The sequence below is a fragment of the Thamnophis sirtalis genome, unplaced genomic scaffold (genome assembly GCF_051295495.1).
Source record: "Thamnophis sirtalis isolate CommonGarterSnake01/CBP01778 unplaced genomic scaffold, rThaSir2_p1.2 scaffold_5, whole genome shotgun sequence".
NCBI classification, from domain to species: domain Eukaryota; kingdom Metazoa; phylum Chordata; class Lepidosauria; order Squamata; family Natricidae; genus Thamnophis; species Thamnophis sirtalis.
Genome location: NW_028261385.1, coordinates 109341863 through 109362746, shown reverse-complemented (window position 1 = coordinate 109362746; position 20884 = coordinate 109341863). Strand labels below are relative to the sequence as shown.

The 20884-nt window shown below is 38.4% G+C and overlaps 1 protein-coding gene across 3 annotated transcripts in view; it reads right to left on the bottom strand.

Moving 5' to 3' along the window:
- SIDT1 (SID1 transmembrane family member 1) overlaps positions 1-16915 on the bottom strand; it is a 62718-nt gene extending 45803 nt beyond the window's left edge. For 2 of the 3 annotated variants that reach the window (XM_087716511.1, XM_014062050.2), the window contains exons 1-4: positions 16149-16915; positions 9966-10087; positions 6774-6944; positions 2485-2530 (exon numbers count right to left, since the gene is read on the bottom strand). In XM_087716511.1, the coding sequence (XP_087572637.1) occupies positions 2485-2530; positions 6774-6944; positions 9966-10087; positions 16149-16343 (534 nt within the window). In that variant the 5' untranslated portion in view covers positions 16344-16915. The remainder of the gene's footprint in view (positions 1-2484; positions 2531-6773; positions 6945-9965; positions 10088-16148) is intronic. The other variant, XM_087716512.1, reaches the window with a different exon arrangement.
- Positions 16916-20884: the final 3969 nt, after the last annotated feature.

Sequence of the window (20884 nt, the reverse complement as noted above, 5' to 3'; positions counted from 1 at the left end):
GGATAATCAAGGAAAAGTTTTCCTGTTTTCCACCATACCTTTATAATGCTCAGTGCTGCCCTGACACAGTTATCAAACCTTTCCCACATTGCTTTAATTGCTGTACAATTAAAATATATCTTTGTGGGGTACAAAACCAAGGACCAAATCAGCTTTGTAAGGCATTCTAAGGACCCCAAATGGTCTACTTTCATTTTATTCACTTTTATTTTCATATTGGATTTTACTATTCTCATTTTTTAAATATTAGTTGGGGAAATAGATAACAATTAAAAGCCTATAATTCCCATCAGACCATTCATACAAATATTTAGTGATCACTCTTTGCAGCTTTCCCATCTGGCTTCCCACAAGCAAAGTCAAGGGAGGAGACTGGGTTCACTTAATGACCATGTGATTAGTGCACTGATTTGCTTAACAACTGTGACAAAAAAGTCATAGAACTGGGCATGACTCACTTAACAACCACCTTGCTTAGCGATGGAAATTCTGGTCCCAGTTGTGGTCATATGCTGAGGACTATCTGTAATGAGGAGGTTCTGGAAAAAATCAGTTCATTTTACCAAAGGGAAAAAATAAACACAATTTTTTCTGGAAGGGATGGCAATGCAGCAACCTTTTAACAGGGGAGTGAGGCTGGATATTGCTGGAAACTGGATGAGTATAGGATAAGCACAAGACTAAGATGGGGGGAGAGGCCCACAGGTGAAACACTGCTCCTCTGCTTTTTATTGTCAGGGAAATCCACATTAAGCATTGCCTTTAGAAGCTTTCTGATTTGATAACTATCAATCAATATACTGGGGGTTTGGAAACCATTGCCTCTGAAGAATGGTTAGAAAAATCTACTTTTATTTAACTTTCAAAAGAAATAACCGAAGGAGAAATGACACCAGTTTGCAAATATTTAAAGGGTTATCACACCTGTCAAATATTGCTGCCTATTGCTATTGCAAGCAAATATTGCTATCTCTCCTGCCTCAAGGGCAGGACCAGAATCGATAGAGTAATATTACAAGGAAGTTAGTATAGGCCAGACAGAGGAAGAACCTCCTAATTGGAGCAGCTGTCAGCTAATTGAAGAGGATGCCACATACAGGGGAGAGTTCTTTTCTGCTGGAGATCTTTTCTGCTGGAGATCTTTTCTGCTGGAGATCTTCAGAGGTGAAATACTTATGCAAAATGCTCTTGCGGAAAGTGTACTTGCACAAGCTGACTTCTAAGGTCACTTCCAATTCTATGATTTTATCACGTAGTTCAGGGTCAACTCCATGCTCAGTGCAGAAATTCAAATTAAAATATGGACAGAAGTCTATCCAAGTTTTACATCTGCTGAACCACTCAAAGGAAAGTCCTTCTATGCCTGCCTAATTCGTTGTACTATCAGGTAGTATCCATTTTTTTCCATTATAAATCCATTTCCATTATGTCTTATATTTCTGATTCACTTTATTAAAGAGTGTTATTTTGAAATTATTTTTTTTGCTATTTTAATATTTGTATTGTTCTACAAACAAGGATAATAGGATAAATTAGATGTGGATAATATATGCCATTCCCTGGAGAAATCCCTGAGGAAATCATCCCTGACATCTCTTTTAACGTTAACTGATGTAGTGATTGGCCCCAGCTGGAGACTGATTGGCAATACAATCTGGATCTTAAAGATATTTCAAATTTTTATTCCATTTTATTATCAGGTTCATGAAGCTTTTAATTCTACTACAAGATCATACCAATGAACCTTGTTCTTCCCTGGCATAAATATCCACACCTGAGTACTGTAGAGGAATTTGTTGAGTTAGATGTCATCTAGCATCGGATACCGAGGTACTAGTTTAGCATTCATCTAGATTGGAGTTAGAGTTATATATAGGCATTCCATGTCCTCCAGAGGAGATTTATCTAGTTTGATAGCGATCTGGACTCAAGAATCCAAGAAGACAGAAGAGAGATTTTATCAGTTTACATTTGCCTCTCTGCCGGTTATATAGAGGTAGTTAATATTGCCAAAGTCCTACACAGTCTTAAGATATTGGCTTATATGAAGAAGAGCTGCTTTTGTACCTTCTTGGACTCTTCTCTTCATCCTGTCATTAAGAGCTGCCTATTATTGTATATAGGAATGTACAGCTGGCATCCGATGCAATTTCATTTCAGTGCCAATGAATAAAATTGTACAGCTGGCAGCAATATTGACTTCCTTTCAGTGTGAAGTAAAGATCTGGCTATTTATACAAACATTTGTGTCTTACTGGAGGCTTTAATCGATGTGTAAGCATCAATTTTATAATGTTAAGGACTTTTTTTATTAATAGCTGTTTTATTTGTCTGTTTGGCTCCATCCTGCCCTAAGATTTATAATATAGGGCAAATGTATCCTACTTTAATAAATAGCCAGAAATAATATTCTAACATCTTGGATTTTAACTAAACTTTGAAAAGATGTATTTATCATTATCATACATAATTATTATCACTTACCTGTGGCTGAGAGGGGCTGGCAGTGAATATAAAAGTAGAATTCATGCTGCGGACAAAAGGAAAATTGTCCAGATATTAAGATAAAATATGAAACATACAGATACGGTAGCAGTTAGAAACTGTGGTAAGAACTTCATTAGATATCTACAGCTGGGTTCATTTTTCCAAATGAGTTTCACCCATGTCACTAATGAATATATAGATGATTTTGGAATAAACAAAAGCTCTACTAATGAATACCTTGTACAAATTATAGAGTTCAAATATTTGGTTCTCTCTGGTATACACATTTATAAGGAAAACATAGTGAAGTGTTCAAAAGGACACTGTTTTTCCCTTATCAATGAGACTAAGGCTTTTGATTGTGTAGACCATAACAAATATGGACAGCCTTTGAAAACAACTGCGAACTGGGCTACTTTCTATGCCTATTGAAGTATGATGATCAGAAAGCAACAGTTAGAAGAGAATACAGAACAAGTAACAGGCAAAATGGGAAAAGGAGCATGTCTAAGTTGCACATTGTCTATTTATTAGCTTATTTGCATAACATATCATGAGAAATGTTAGACTAGAAGAAATAGGAATTAAAACTCTGGGATAAAATTTAATAACATATCAACATCTGATATGCAGATATGCTATTCTGATAGTAATAGAAATAGATGATAGAAGAAAGACTTAATTCAATGCAAATAGGGAAAGTTGAAGCAGTAGCAATTTTATCTTCCTAGGCTCAAACATTCAGAGGGAAGATGAATTTAGCCATGAAACAGATTTATATTACTTGGACATATCTACACAAAATGTTAAACAACAGAAACCACACACTGACAACCAAGATAGATACTGTCGCATCCATAGGCTTCGAATTGTAACACATGGCTATGAAAGCTGGACCATGAAAAAATGAACAAAGAAAAAAAAAGATGTGTTTGAATATTGATACTGGAGAAAATTGTTGGGAATACATTGAACTGCAAAGAACAAATTGAAACTGGATTGCTTTCCCCCAAACCCTAGCAATGAAGCTCAAACTATAACTTAAATACTTTGGATTCATGACGCAAGGGTAGGAGTCATCAGAGAAGATCCTGATGCTTGTAAAAGCAAAGATAATTGAAAAAGAGACCAAAAGTGGAGACGGTTATTAGACGGTTATTTCACTGATGACCCATCATCCGTTCACAAAGAGCCAGAAGTTGCTTAATCATCAACCATGTATATAAAAATAGAGGATTAAAAAAAATAGTCTGCAGAAAAAATAATAACAAAAGGGTTTTGATACAGAGGGAACATTTGGAGGGAACATAAAATCACTGTGCAGTGCACCATGTGGACATAAGCCATCATGGCAGTAGACATGCACTTGTGGATTTTAACCACTAATTCTCAACTGCATTAAAATAATATAAATACCTAAAAATAAAGCATAAGTAGCAACACTTGTCTTAAACCCTTTCTTCAAAAACTTGCAAAACAGTAGCTTAGTATCAAAACAATTCTGAGAAATTTCTTCTGCCTACTTGCAACTGTAAAGAGGAGGTCATGGAGTAAACAAAATCTGTGTTTATTGATTTATTTGTCATATTTAAGAACTTTCATCTCACTCATAGAGCGACTTTGGATTGGGTTCCTTTAAAGCTACAAGGAATCTATTAATTTAAAAAGATTTGTATCATATTTGATGCAAAACAAGTTCATCCTCTGCTGAGAATGACTTCTTCCATTGTTCTGAATATTAAGTTGTTGAAAACAAAGAACATAGAACATAGAATAACAGAGTGGGAAGGAACCTTGGAGGTCTTCTAGTCCAACCCCCTCCTCAAGCAGGAGACCCTATATCATTTCAGATAAATGGTTGTCCAGGTTCTTTTTGAAAACTTCCAGTGATGAAGCATGCACAATTTCTGAAGGCAAGCTGTGCCATTGATTTATTGATTGCACTTACTGTTAGGAAAATTTCTCCTTAGTTCTAAATTACTTGTCTCCTTGGTTAGTTTCACCATTGTTTCTTGCCGTGCCTTCTGATGCTTTGAAAAATAGTTTGACTCACTTGTCTTTGTAGGAGCCCCTCAATATTGGAACCAGAGGTGGGTTCCTACCAGTTCGCACCTATTCGGTAGAACCGGTTCGTCAAATCTACCGAACCGGTTAGAAGAGGTTCCACCACTGGACCGGAAAGCAGGCCACACCTACAGAATAGGTTCCAAATTTTTTTGAAACTCAACACTGATTTGAACCCTGCTATCATGTCTCCCCTAGTCCTTCTTTTCATTAGACTAGACATACCCAATTCCTGTAACCATTCTTCATATGTTTTAGCCTCCAGCCCCCTATATCATTCTTGTTGCTCTTCTCTGCACTCTTTCTAGAGTCTCAACATCTTTTTTATATTGTCATGACCAGAACTTGATACAGTATTCCAATCATCTTTCCAAGCAGCCTCCATGTCTCCAGTGTCTTTTTCCCCACTTGGACCTGAATCCAGAAGGACATTTCTTTCAACACCTCCATGTAGATTTAGTTCCATTGAGGACAACAGATTGAGTACGATTTGTTAGCCAGTTACAAACCCATCAGGTGGTGATGCTTTCTATTCCACATTTTTCTAGCTTGCCAAGAAGTAAGTTGTAGTTTACCTTATCAAATCCTTTACGAAATCTAAGTATACTATGTTCACAGCATTTCACTGATCCACTAATTTAGTAACTTTGTCAAAGAATGAAAAGATTTGTTTGTCATGATCTGTTTTTAACAAACCAATGTTGGCTTCTGATTATATATGTGTTTGTTTCTAAGTGTTTGCGGATTTGTTGTTTGATTATCTTTTCCAACATCTTCCCAGGTTTTTGCATCAGGCTGATTGGTCTCTAATTTCCTAGATCTGTTTTTTTCTCTTTTTTGAAGATGGGGAGTACATCAGTTCTCTTTCAATTCTCAGACAGTTCCCCAGTGCTCCAAGTACTTTTCCTCTGTAGTCCAAGAAATGCAAATAATTGCAGACTTCATTAGCATGCTAATAGTATTTGTCCCCATTCTGCAACGGCATTCAGGTGTTTGAAAACTGCTATTGTATTCAAATTCTCTCCATTATCTCTTCTCAAAATTGAACTTTTCTAACCCCTTCATTCTGTCTTTATAAAACAACTGTGTAATTACTTCCTAATTAACTGATAACTCTCACTGTCCTTCTCTAAACCTGCTCCAATCCCTCCAAATTCTTCTTAATGGTGCGAGAATTGAATGCATGCAGAATTAGCAGCCAGAATTGAAACTAAAAGGTGAGGCAAACCCATGGACCAGTAGACAAGAGAATCCAAACCTGAAGGATTGGGCAGGATCCCAATCCACCCATTGGGTGGATGCAGATGGACATGAAAAGCTGTGTGATGCAGGCAACAAGCTGTCAACACTCAGGCTAAACATTTTTAACTTGCATGCCATATGTTAGCATTATGTTACTTTCTTTGCTCTGTTTCTGGTCAGCTTTGGATATAAATTGATTTGACATGCAAAAGTGGGGATACGCAGCATATATAATAGAAGGCTAATATTTTTAGCAAGAAGCTTTTGATGCTTCTAATATAGCTTATGGCCTAGATTGATAAATCTATTGCTACTGTTTTTTTCAGCAGTTTTGGCTCTCGCTGTTTCTCTTCTTGTTCTTTGTGTTATTCCTGTCACATTGTGAGGTCCTCAGTTTTGCATTTCACCCCTACTTTGGTCTGCAGCATCAGTGGGACATATGACTACAGCTTGCATTGTCTCCATGCAGGCAGTCCAAACAGCTTGTAATCAGCAGAACAAATGTGTTGTCCATGGGAATTTTTAAAATATAGAGGGTTTTTTTGTTTTTCTATTTAAACAAAAGAACAAATATTGAAAATAACCAGCATAAGGACAAAAACAAAATGATATATAAATGGGAGTATATAAAAATTCTTTATAATCTTAAGGAAAAAGAACACTTTAAACATTGATATTTAATATTTATAACCCCAAACATATTTGTATAGGGATAATCTATTGAGAATTGCTGTGTTATATATTTATAAAGTCACCTTCTATGAGATAGGCATCCCTATGAATTTGATTAATAATGAAATCAATTTAGTTAAACATGGCAATCAAATATGAATAGAACAATTGTTACATAAAGAATGCTTAAACATGGATTTGTTGTGTTAATTTTTCAGCCAGTGCTGTTTTTAATGTAGTGATCCAAACAACAACAAAACTTGTTTTCCATTGTTCAGAAATGGTAAATCCAGAAATGGACCACTCACCTAAGTTGGAAGTTCTTAATCTTGGTAACTTGCAGCTGATAGTGGGCATTATAAGGAGCCATGGAAGCGACATTTATAAATACGATTTGCTCGGAAGATCCATTCTGAGGTACAGACTCAGATGGGCAGAGGGTACGGCTGACTTCTGTGTAGTTGTAACTTCTTTGGTAGCTGCCGAGAAAAAGCAAAATCTGACATTCAGAATAAAACCTGTGTTTTAAAAAAAACCACACAGTTGAGTATAATGCTTTGGAGAAAAACATACACTTAAATACTAATTATTCATCCTCTACCAGCTGGGATCATAAATCAACCTGGCCTTCGACTCTTCAAAACCCAGGTTTTAAAAAAGTGTTTCTAAAGGAGAGCAAGGTGAGGCCAGACAAACCTTTGAGAGTCCTATAGGTGCCTGCACTCAGACTCCATAAAATATTATATAAATGAAGATAATTTCATCCAAATATTTACTGCCATTTAAAACAGAAGGGAGGAGATAAAAATAACTCCTTCACTCAGAGCAGAAGTGTTACTGTGTCTGGAATATATCATGAACTAGGAGCCAATAAGTGGAGTCACAAGTGCTCTATTCTTTCAGGCATTGAGCAGTTCCAGCATTGTGGGTGAAGAGTACCTCTTGGCCTTTAGTACTACTCTGAATATAATCAGTGCACTTTGTTGACATCCAAGTTAGCTTTTTAGCATGAGCAATTTCCATAGCATACACCTAATAAGCCTTTTGTCTCATCCTCTTATCTACCGCTGCTAATCTTGTTTATATCTTATCTGCCTATTGATTTTTCTGCATCAATTCCTAATTGCTGGTGACCTTTTCTCTTTGAAATCTGTCCAGCATCAGTCAGCCTCTAATCCATGTCCTGTATTTGAATTTGGCAAAGAAAACAGATGCAAGATAATGTGTGAAGTCTCAAAGTTGAGTTCAACTTCTGGTGACTTTATGGACAAATCCCTTAAATTTTGTTGGTAATAATATAGAATTAGTCTCCTCTTGCTTTTTTCTAAGGTGTTTTTTGACTTCGCAATTTAGACCACATATCTGGAATTTCCTGGTGGTCTCCTATCCAGGTATTTAACAGTGTCTGACTCTACTTCCCCTTTTCAAGGTTAGTTAGCCAGGGGGGGTCACTAAACAAACCACTATTGCACAAGACCTTTGAGGAGTTTTTCAGCCAATTTGAAGAATAAAGATTTAACACCCTGGAAATCCTGACATGCTTTGCTAGATAGGAATCTTTGTTTCCAGCTATGAAAGCTGCTAGACATATTTGATTACTAAGCAGTTACATTTTGATTTTGAATCACTTGGATGATATGAAATTATATTGTTATAAATTGAGTTATATTGGTGGTATGGAATAAGCCTAATTTTATAATAGTAGGAAAATATGTTTTATTGGAATGCTTATATCAACACTTTAACTCAGCTGATTTCAAATGGCTATATAAAGGATTCTGAGAGTTTATGTTTTGAGTTTAATTTCTCTATAGTATTTGTTCGGCAATAACTGAAAGAGGTATTAATCAAGCAGTATGGCCCAGAAGCCCTAGCAACTTTTGAAATACCTGCAATCTTAAGTACCTTAAAAGATTCAATGCTTGAAAGAAACCAGCAGCTGACCATTGCAAGGGATTAAAAAGTAAAATTAGTCATGTCACTGAATTTGGAAGGATGAATTGGAATAATCCAGTTTTGGAGAATCCAGGGTCCAGGTGTTTAGAAACATGAAAAAAATGAAATTAATGTATGAAAATATGATTTCATATTTATTGTACCTTTCAAAAATATTTTAAATGGATTAATTTTAATCCTGTAATATATCTAGCTGTTAATTATTCAGTTTATAATCATAACCTGGAGGGTTTTTTGTAGTTTTTAGAATGGTCTCCAATAGAAGTAAGAATCTGTTTATTCTCCTAGATTTCACCAGGTAATGGCATAATCAAAACACAATATTCTACATCTCGATTGGAGACCTTCAGGTTTCAGTTCAAACAGAGAAAGCTAATTCCATAAAGCTAAAACAAATTCTTATTTCTTTATACCAATCTACAATAGAGGCTTTCATTTTGTTCTCCAACAGATAGGTGAAATTATTTTGAATTAACTGCCAGCCATTGATACCCATTTCTTTTATTTCCAAAGTGAAGCAGTAGACATATGAAAGCAGTTTTAGATGGATATTAAATGCAAGCTGGTGGTTAGAGTTTCTTTGCTCAAGGGGTGATGTTTTTAACAGGAATGAAATTACCCCGACAAATCAAATAGATAATGTTGGAAAAATTGGATATCCTGTACTACGAAGCTCATATTTCTGTTTTGGCCATTGAAACCCCAAGAATTAATGTTCTACTAAGGTCCAAATTGGGTTATTACAGGAAGATAGTCTGAAAACTAGCTTATTCAGAACAGTTTGTTATTTACCGAGTGGAACCAGATAGCAGGCTCTTATTCTGATTCTGCTAAAACATATATTATGCTCCCATTTGTTTCACTACTCCCATTGTTCCTATCATATTATATATGTACTTTACAACAAGCCAGTTTGGATTCATTTTAATATAAATGTATAAATTTAGCAAATACATTAAATATAACATAGATGAGGTTAATTCATAGTAAACATATATTTCCAGCCATTTTGAGTTATGTATGTCTATTTTACAAAACTCCAAAAACAACACAGTTTTCCAAAATATATCTCACACAGTTTTTTAGCAAAGAAAAAGCTTTATATTTTAATGCTTTTTAGGCATATTTACTCAAATGATAGCTTAAGGCAATGCCCAAAATTATATGAAAACCAATATTGTAAGAAAAAAAGTTGTTTGATCGGGAATTATTATCTACTTTGGAAAGCTACTGGGATTCAATTAAATACAATTGAAGAGATTAAACTGGCAATACTGCATTATTTTTTAAACTTAATATCTGTCCTTATCTCTACACATTTAACTCAGTGTAAATTCTCTATACAATAAAGAATAAATACACCACAAAGTAAAATTCAATGTTGCAAAAAAATTAATGAAGGAATGCTTCTTCTCTAGCAGGGAAAGAGTAAAAGGCTCCCTTTAAAAGAAATATTTGTAGAAGGAATTTGAGGGAAGAAGTTGGAATGAGAAAAACTCAACAGAATATAAATAAATACCTTACGACAGGAAGTGATTACTTACAGCCCATGAAAAATGAGTGGGAGCTGCCAGGACAGCACTCCCTTTTGCTGCCGAACTACAAACAAGACAGGGTACTGATCATCTTCGGAGTCACTCTTCACGGTAACACGGAGGGCATCCGCCTGGATAGAGACAGAGACAGCCGGGGCATTCTCATCAGTCAATGCCTATTCTGTAATCGCAATGGTATTTCCACTTTAATCCTTTTCTGATGGGAGTAAGTTAGGATGTGGCTCACAAAGAGAAGAAGCAGACATATAAAGACATTATGCATGCCCAGAGTTTGAGTAACCAACAGGGATAACATGAAAACCTAATACATGAGGGCAGGTACAATATTGTTGTAATTTCTAAAACTTGGTGATTGGAATATAAATGCTAAAAGGATATAAATTGTTTAAAAAAACCCAGAACTGATTTTAAAAGACGGGGAGAAGTTCCTCTGTATGTGAAAAATTGCTACACCTCTATAGAAGTACACAATACTAGGAATAAAAGCCTTCTTAAAGGTATTTGGGTGAATATTAGAAGAAAAAGAAACTATAGGCCACTCAACCAAGCAGACGAAATACAGGTAGTCTTCGGTTCATGACCACAATTGAGCCCAAAATTTATGTTGTTAAGTGAGACATTTGTTAAGTGAACTTTGCCCCATTTTACAACTTTTCTTGCTACAGTTGTTACAGTAAGTGAATCTTTGTAGTTAAGTTAGTAATCTGGTTATTAAATGAATCTGGCTTCCCCATTGACTTTGCTTGTCTGAAGGTCACAAAAAGTGATCACATGATCCTGCAACACAACTGGTTCATCAATATGAACCAGTTGCCAGGCATCTGAGTTTTGATCACGTGATCACTGTGGATACTGCAACCATCATAAGTGTGAAAAATGGTCATAAGTTACATTTTTCAGTGCCATTGTAACTTTGAACGGTCACTAAACAAACTGTTGTAAATCAAGGACTACCTGTAGACAAACTTTTTGCTGGTCAGTTAGCCAAGGTGTACAGTAGTGGGAAACAAATTCTGCAGGGAATGGGTTACCTAAGAGGTTTCTGATATGCCTAATTGACAACTTTGTCACCCAAATGGTGGAGGAGGGAACTAGAAGATTAGTTATACTGGATTTAATCCTAACTAATAGGTTGGTTGAAGGAATGGAAATTGTAGGAACTTTTTGGGAAAGTGACCATGTCATACAACAATTCACCATAGTGCAGACAAAAGTGACTGAAAAAAGTCTTTAGACTTTAAGAGAGCTGACTTTAACAAACTAAGAGAAAGATTAGAAATAATTTCATGGATAGAAATCCTAAAAGGAAAATCAATTCAAAGTGACTGGGAAACCCTGAAAAATGTGATAAGCATTAAGGGAAGTAGGTATAGCTAGCTTAATTAAGAGAAGAATTGGGGGGTGGGGTGACTTGACAGCTGTCTTCTGGTACTTGAGGGGCTGTCACAGGGGATAGACTTACAGTATTCTCTAAACCAGCAGAGGGCAGGACTAGAAACAATTACGAGTAGTGGAAAGAGAAATCCAGTTTAGAACTGAGAAGAAATTTCCTGAAAATGAGAAGAATTAATGAATGGAACAGCTTTCCTCCTACAGCTGTGAGGGCTCCGTCACTGAAGGTTTTCAAGACATGATTGGACAGCCATTTGCCTGGAATAGAAGAACTTCTGCTTTGGGAGGGGGTTGGACTAGAAGACCTCCAAGATCACTGCTAGCCCCACAATTCTATGATTCTATGTGAGACAGAAGGTATCCCCCGCCCCCAAAGACATACAGTAGCTCCTCAGCAAGTACAGGTAGTCCTTGACTTACAACAGTTTCTCTAGTGACCATTCAAACTTACAACGTCATTGAAAAAAGTGACTTACGACTGGTTTTTTTACACTCATCACTGTTGTGGCACCCATATGGTCACTGATCAGAATTCAGACGCTTGGCAACTGTTTCACATTTATGATGGTTGCAGTATCCCAGGGCCATGTGATCAGCTTTTGTGAGCTTCTGACATGCACAGTCAATGGGGAAGCCAGATTCATTTCACAACCATGTTACTAACTTAACAACTGCAGTGATTCACTAAACAACTGTGGAAAGAAAGAAAGAAATGCCTCACTTAACAACTGAAATTTTGGGCTCAAATGTGGTGATAAGTCAAGGACTACCTGGACAGGCAGCATACTTCACCATAGACACAGTGGGCAGCTAATGTTTATGCAAATGCTTTAATGTCACCAGGAGGACATAATGCTAAACGGAGACATGGGAACAATGGGCACACATTACCCCACTTGGCCTGTTCAAATTAAGGATTCACTTGTGTGGAAGGGATGGTAACCATTTAACCAGGTAAAGATATCTTAGCCAGTAAGCTAAATCAGTGGTCTCCAACCTTGGCAACTTTAAGACTTGTGGATTTCAACTCCCAGAGGAGTTGAAGTCCACAGGTCTTAAAGTTGCCAAGGTTGGAGACCACTGAGCTAAATGATGTGATTCATGATCCACTTTAGAATTCTTCCCCTCTGCTCAGAATCAGCTATTCCAGAAAAGAAGCCTAGCATTTAAAAATCCTGTTCTGCCTAAAATACAGAAGGAAGCAAGAAATGGGATTTCTGCCACTATTTTATAGGGACAAAGGGAGGTCAGATTCCTTACCTCTATGCACACTTTGGAGTTGTTCTTATTTCTGGAAAACATAGGGTCGTAATGGAATCTTTACTCCCCAATGGTTATTAAATAAGGATACTTTTAGAAGTTTTGAAATTCTATGTAAAAAATATAATTTCCTAGAAAGGTTGAATAGCAACTGTACAGATAAAATAACTTGCTATGTATGTGGTTTGGCATTGCATTACTTGCAGCCTCAGAAACACCAGAGGTTTTGAAATTAGTGAGGTGCCCTCCAATGTTTATGGAAACTAAATCAATAAAAATAGTTTTGAATAACAGTCAATTTTGAATACTCAATCAATGGCTCCAAGTATTAAAACAATAGTAGACATATTTCTTACAACTTGTTTGATTTAGCAAAAATATTTTCTTGAGGTCTATTGGACTCCTCGGAGAATGTGTAGAAAAGGATTAAGAATGCTGAAATCCGAATGAAATACAATAGAAGGGGAAATAATATAAGGTGAGCGCTATCGATTGATAATTGCTATTAGAAAGAACAGGAAGCTCCTGTTCGTATTGTATTGTGTAAATGTGGTGTACGTCTAAGTTTTGTGTGTGTCTATTTTACATGTTTGTTAATAAAAAAATTAAAATAAATAAATAAATTTGTCAACATCCATCTTTAAATTAGTTTTGTATCAATACAGACAAGGTATAAAAAGGACAAAGAAAGGGACGGATTCTATAAGGAGCCACAAGAACTGGATAAAATTCTACAGGGAACCGAAGAAAAATGGAATCTATATCTAGATCTAGATCTAGATCCTAGATCCTAGATCCTAGATCTATAGCTATATCTAGATCTAGATCTATATCTAGATCTAGATAGATAGATTTTACAACCCCCAGTATGCCCAAAGATCACTACTTCCATTCTCTGTCCTTTGGCTCGTCACAAGAGACCATCCAGACAGAACCCAATATTATTTTTACTGTTGCCTTTTTGTTATATATAATTATTTATTAAGATTTAAAATGGAAGAAGAAACAGTGAAAGAAATGATGATAACATGGCCAACAAATTTTGGGTATACTATAGAATTGGCAGAATGGGAAAAAAATTGGGAAATAAATTATAAATTAACAATGGCAATGGCATACAGAGAAAACATGTACAAGATGTTCTACAGATGGCATCTCCCATCAGCGAGAATAGTGAAAATGTTCCTGGAGTGTTCACCTATCTGTTGGAAATGCAATCAACAATACGGAACATACTACCATATGTGGTGGACATGCACATCTGCAAAAAAATACTTGAAAAAAATAAAAGATCAACACACACCAAATTGAATTAAAACCTGAATTATTTCTGTTAGGAATTAGAAAGGGAAATTATGAGAAAAATATTTGATATTTAATTCTACACATAATCACGGCAGCTAGAATCTCATTCACACAAAATTGGAAAAATAATTACATACCAACAAAAGAAAATGTAATAAAAAATATTGAAATGTGCAGAGATGGATAGCCTCATGAAAGAATAAAAAAATAAAGAAGAATCTGAATATTACTCTGTATGGGATTTATGGTATAATTGGCTAGAGGAAAGGGGGGAAAGTAGGAAAGCAAAAAAGAAAAGAAGAAATATCAAGAAATTAAAAAATAATTACAAAACCGGAAAATGAATAAAAAGTAGAATTACAAAATAGACTGTAGCAAATAAATAATAGGAAATGGATATAAAATGAGTCAAATGTACATAAAGGTTGTTATATATAGAATGGAGAAAAAAGACGTATGAAATAATATAAATGTATATCTATGTATAGTTATAGTTATATAAGATTTACATGTACAGATAAAAGAATCACAACAGTTATGTAAAAGAAGTGTAATGTGTTGCAAAGATGTTATGTTTGCATAAACAAAATAAAAAGTAAAAAAAAATTAGCTTTGTATCAGCCAACAGACAAAACTATATGTCCATATGGTCCAGACTGAATTTGTTCTTAAAATATGAATCACAAATTGGGAGAAATAATGGCTTCTGAGGGAGTTATAGTGAACTGAAGAGGCTCTGTAAAAGCCAAGCTGATGATCACAGGAAAGATCAAGAAACTGGTGAGTAGGTCAAGTTCTTTGAAACCTCTCAATGAAAGAAAGGGAAATCACCCACATGTGCTCTAGGCAGTTGCTGCTCAAGGGACACTGCAGAGCAACAATTTTACGTGGGTTTGAGGCCACAGAATGAGACAGTGACTTTTTAGACACCAGGATTGAAACGTTTCTCTTTATTTATTGGCTTATAACCTTTTAGGGAATGAAATATTATTAGATTTGTACATATACATACACATGCATACATTAACTTGCCTATAAGGTTGGCAAGTTAAATATTTACATGTGTTGCTTTGTTATTTTTATTTTTTAGTTCAGTGAAGGATTTGTTCTTTCCACATTTCCAGGTAGTTTTTTTTTTACTGATAAAAAGAGTCGGTAACATGGAGATTATTGTAAATACTGAATGTGTATCAAAATATGCAAACATACTATATACTCTGCCCTCTTTCTTACATAGAACTGAGAATTGGGTATATCAGGAGAAGCAAAAGTGCTTTGAATGCAAAGGGAATGGGTTATATTTTAAGGGTATATGGTAAAATGGAAAGAGTCAAAAATAAACAAACTGGACTGAATTCAAAAGTAAGTGATAGACATGAAAGAAATATACTTAAAGAAAATGAATGAAAGAATATATATTTCCTTCATTTGAGCAGTGTCAGACTTTAGGGTTTACACACACACACATGCATGCACGTGTGTGTGTACCTGCACATAGAGGTACACACCACACACACACACACACAAACACACTGGCACACTGATGTAAACCCCGAAGTCTAATACTGCCCAAATGAAAGAAATATATTTAGATGGTTTGGTCACACACAAAGAATGAATGAACATCTCTTTAATCTCTTATTAACACCTTTTCTTTTATTGAACTTTGAATAACACTGCTTATCCTTTTCTCCCCCACCCCAAAAAAACCCCACCAGTGTGATTGACGGATGGATGGAATAATAACCTCTAATTACCAATATGGAGTTAACTGTTATGTAATCCGGTGATAACACAGTTCTCTGCCATTATCTCAAGGAAGCAAGAGAAGCATTTGTCATGACTCAGAAAGAACAGGGAAATCTGAAGTTTGTTTAAATGGGAGTTTTATTTGCAGAAACAATCACATAAAAGAACAAGTTCAAAAAAATAGCTGGCACCTAGGAAACTGCCAAAACGGGAGGAGGGGTGGTGTTTCTTGAAAGGGATAATGAATGAATAACTCCACTGGTTTTCAATTCCCAATGGTTAGGCCTTGTCCCTCTCCTACCTTCCCCATCATCTGAGCCCCACCGCAGGCCTTCAGCATTTGCCCCCCCCCAGGTCTTCTCCTGCCTCGCCACCTGAACCCACCAGCCGACCCTCCCCAGCTCTCCCTCTCCTCGCCTTCCAGAGTCCAGCCGCACCTGCCCCAGGGAGCACCTGTCGCCTTACCTGGCCTGCCTTACTGGTGTAGTTGAACGAGTACAGCCGCTCCGTGCCTCGGTTGACCGTCCCGTTCAAGACGTGGTCGAACTGCGCGGCGTGTTCCGCGGAGGCAGGGCGAAGGCTAATCGGCGGCTGCAGTAGCTGCTTCTGAGCTCCGGCCACGGCCAGCAGGAGCCCGGCCAGCCCTGCCCAGCCGCTCATCTCCGCCGCAGTGGAAGAGGCTGCCGAAAGGAGAGCGACCGGGGCGAGTTCCGCGAGCCCAGGGCCTGGCCGCCCTCTGTTTACTCGCTACCTCGCTGCCTTCCAGCCGCGGCCGGCCGCTCGCCGCGCCCGGGGCTTCCCACGCCCTCCTTCCTTGCCACCTGGCTCATTTCAGAGGGACATCCGCAGTGGGTCGAGGCGTGGTCAGTGGATCTTCTCCTCTGGGTGGCGAAGCGAGGCCGGCTTTCTCCGGACTTCGGAAGGATGACGCCGATCGATCTCCCTGGACTCAACTTTAAAGACAAACCCGCCGAGGCTCCCGGTGGCTGCTGTCTCGGCTTCGCATCCAGCCTGGGATCGCAGGCGCGGAGTCCTCGGTCCTCTAGAAAGGAAGAAAGAGAAACTGGCAGGTGAAGAGCTTGCCTGCCTGCCTGCCTTCCTTGGTGGAACGCGGATGATCTACCGGTCGAACTTGCCCAGGAAGTCAGCTGCTTCTGCCGCCGCTGCTTCCCTGCTGCCGTCCACCCTCGGCCCCCGAATGTCTGTCTCAAGCGAGGGAGCGTAACTCGTCGTTGACCGGGATCTCTGCGCCCCCTCCCCGCGCTGTGCCTGGTGTTTGCGATGTTCGGTTCGGCGCGGGGGGGGGGGCGGGGAGCGGGACGGGACCGAATCCCGTGCCTTTTTCACAGGAAAGCCCCTAAGTGCGTTAGTTCAATCTTGTCTGTGTATCTTGTCCACATTCCTGCTTCTTTGCCTTTTGTAAGCAATGCTTCCGACAGGGTTCGTTTTGAATAGCAAAGTTTATACTTGCAGTTACCCCACTTTCGCTTCTAGGTAAGCTGATTTGAGATGTCGGTCTAGGGAGAGTCCCTTAGTGAACCGTGCAGACTTTATTTTTTCCTTATTTATATTTCATATTTCTTAACCACCCATCTCCCTGGAACTCCGGTGAGATGTTGGACCAGTCCCTTCTACCTCAAAGGGTTGTAAATGAGGCAATGCTAGATGTGTCACTGTCAGTTCCTAGAGCAAAGGCAGAATATAAATTGCAACAACAACAACAATAATAGTGGGGGCAGGGAGGAGAGGTTCGAGCCCACCCTAAGTAATGGAAAATTTCTGGCTGAGTTTGATCCGGTCAGTGTCTGAGTTTGTTCACCATGGTTATCTGTAATTTACTCCAAACTTCTGAGTTTTCACAACACACTGCTTGGGTTACATATTATCTAAGCTCCAGTATGTTTGTAGGTTTGAAGTTCAGTGTTTCTTGTGAACACAGCCACCTCTCCCTATGTCACATATTTGTTTGAGGGTAGATGAAATAGGGAGAGGAGAACATATGCACATGTTGGTGTGGATGTGGGGACAGAAATCGATAAAATGAGCCAAGCGTTAGAGCAGTGTTTCTCAACCTTGGCAAATTGAAGATGTCCGGACTTCAACTCCCAGAATTCTCCAGCCAGCATTCGCTTCAAGTTGCCAAGGTTGAGAAACACTGTGTTACAGGTTATTGGGGGGTGGGGGAGCAAGATCCTGCAAAGCAAAGCTACCTAAATTTCATTTGGTATCTCTACCCCACCCCCTCCCCTTCCTGTAAAACCTTAAGAACAAAGAACAGATGAGAGTACTATAATGAATACAGATTTTGGGCCAATTACCACTCCTGCATGCTTACACAGGAACAAAAGGAGAAGAGAAAAAAAGACTGTGAAAAAACATAATTGTTATTTTCAGGTATCTGAAGGTGGTTATTCAGAAGACTGAGAAGAATTATTGAATTTTGTTTCAGAAGACAAGAAGCAACAGGTCTAAATTATGAAGAAGCTGGTTTTGCCTGGGCATCGAGAAAAATTTCCTAGAATTAGAGCAGTTCAGCAATGGAATAGATTCCAGAGTTGGAAGCTGATGGACTTTCTGACACTGGAAAGTAGTTAGTAATTTGGCAAGGATGGTGTAATGCAGGATGTTTTGCATTGGACCAAGATCAGACTAGACATCCTCTAATGTCCCTCCCAACCTATTTATTCAATTCCAAGATTAGGTGCTTCCCAGGGCAGTTTAAATCTGGCCTAAACCCCAGTAGGAATAATTTTAAATAATCAGTTTGCCCACTTATGCTACCAGCATTTGATTTTACTTTTCAAAAGGACATTAGGAAATGATCACTAGATATTTAGGAATCCCATGAAGACCTCTTCTTCTGAAAGCGGTGCTCCATTTAGCAGAGTAGGAATTTTCTTTCAAATAATTATTTATGGACTGCACAATCCAAGAGGTCCTTTGCTGTTTGAGGCAGGACAACAGTGTCCTACCCTGCATTCAGATGAGCATTCAGCTCAGCTGGTGGATTCTTCAAAACATCAGAAGGCAGCATAAATGGAGAAAAGGCAGAAGAAGCCACGAAGCAGTTTTGTCTTCCTGCCTGCTGTTCCCTTAATTGACTGCCTGGGGGCCATTTATGTGTCTGTCACCTACTCAGGGGAGCAGCTGCCAGTGTGCTGCCCATCTCTGGCTTGGGGGCAGAAAGCAGACCCTTTGCTCCATAAGGGAAAGCAGATGTCACATCACCCACTCTGCCAGCTGCTATACACAAACATCACCATTGCTGAGGAAATGGGTGAATAATGACCTTGGTGAAGTCACGGCTGTGTCTTTTACTGCCTGATAATGGATAGACCTTCCTTTCCCCCCCCTCCAATAAACCCCCAACAAGATGAATTCATTATATTGTACTCTACAAGGCTTGAGATGGAAAAGCAATTATCATTCCAATATGGCTCTGTGTGGGCAATCTTTTCCAATAGTTACGACTAATTGTATATTTGAGTGGTTGCCACTCAAGTTATGAAATAGCCACCAACATATTACAGAGATTGTGAAAACAGATTTCTGTATTGTAGCGAGGCAACCAGCTAAATTCAAAACTCCTACCTGTAACAGAGCAGAGGGTTTTTAGCCTCCCACCGCTTGCTGTTTTCGTTCACCAGAAGTGGGAAAAAGATTGCATAGGTGCAGGGAAGTATTCAAAAATAAGGTCTTCTGCCTTCTACTAACAGTCTCCTGTGACTTCAGAACCTCCTTTTCTCTGGAAAGGCTCTTGCTTTCCTTACCCTTTTGGGAAGTGGGGAGGAGGCGTTGTTTAACATAGAGTTTCTCAACTTCAACAGTTTTAAGATGTGTGGATGCAGGGGAATTCTGAGAGCTGAACATCTTAGTTGCTGAGGTCGAGAAACCCTGGTGTAACAGCAAAATTTAGCCTGTCTTCATCATCACCAATGCTTTGCCTCGCTTAACATCAAATTGGCCACTGCATGATAGGCGTTTCAGACAGCAAAGGCAAAGCCACTCTGGAGGGCTTTGATGGCTAACAGTTGTCATTATAAATTGCAGTATTGTATCTGAAGTAATTCATGTATGGTTAGAGTCAGGCTATGTTTATTTTATTATACTGTTACCTTTTGTAGGGGATGTGTTGGCCTAGTGGTTAAGATTCTGGGCTTGTCAACCGTTCAGCATCCAATCACCATGCGACAGGGGGAACACCTGTTATTTGCCCCAACTTCTGCCAACCTAGCAGTTCAAAAGCATATGAATCGATAAATGGGTACCATTTTGGTGAGATGGTAAGAGTGTTCTATGTACCTATCTTCCCATATGACCTTGGAAAATAACTTTGGGCAACGCTGACTCCCGTGGCTAAGAAACAGAGACCAGAAACCTGTATCTTTTGCGTGGGGGGGGGGGAGAGACACATTTACTTATCATAGATGCTTTATTATTTTTTCACGAATGAAGGCGAAAATACGTGTCCCAGTACAATGTTTCAGGATCCAATCTGGGTTGATCACCGGGACCAGAGGTTTTGTCTCCCGAGCTTTCAGGCTCATATTGAAGCCCATCTTACTGAGATGGGCTCCAGCACGAGTCCGAAAGCTCAGGAGACAAAACCCCTGATCCTGGTAACCAACCCAGATTGGTTTATTATTTTCTGTTCTTTATTTTATATAATGTTCAGATCGCATATCATGTATCCTGTCCAATTCTGGGTTTTACATTTTAAGAAGGATTCAACTGAACTACAAAAGATGCAGTGGGGATGCTGTCTGTTCTTACAGAACACAGAACTGTAATGAAGGATTTTAATTTCATGAAGCTAGATTAACTCCCCCACTGCTCTTCCTAAGCCTGAACCAGAAAAGAGGAAGGCTAGGTGTAAAACTAGCAATCCAGTCCTGTCAACATATTTCTCTGCTTCTGAAACAAAAGACACAATTCAATGAGTCTTACCAAAATCACTGGAAAACTAATTGTTGCAGACCTATGTTTATATATGATTCCTATTGTTTTTATTACTTTTTTAGTTTTCTTAATTGCAAGACTGGTTTGACAATGAAATAAGTTCTCTAGACTAGAGACTAGGTGGGCTCCCCTCGGCCAGATTTCTTCTAGCAGAGAATGGCATCTGTTGGGGATGTTTTAGCACAGGAGATGAGCTTACCAAATAACCCCTGTAAGTGTGAAAAAACTCAGTCCAGTCTTGG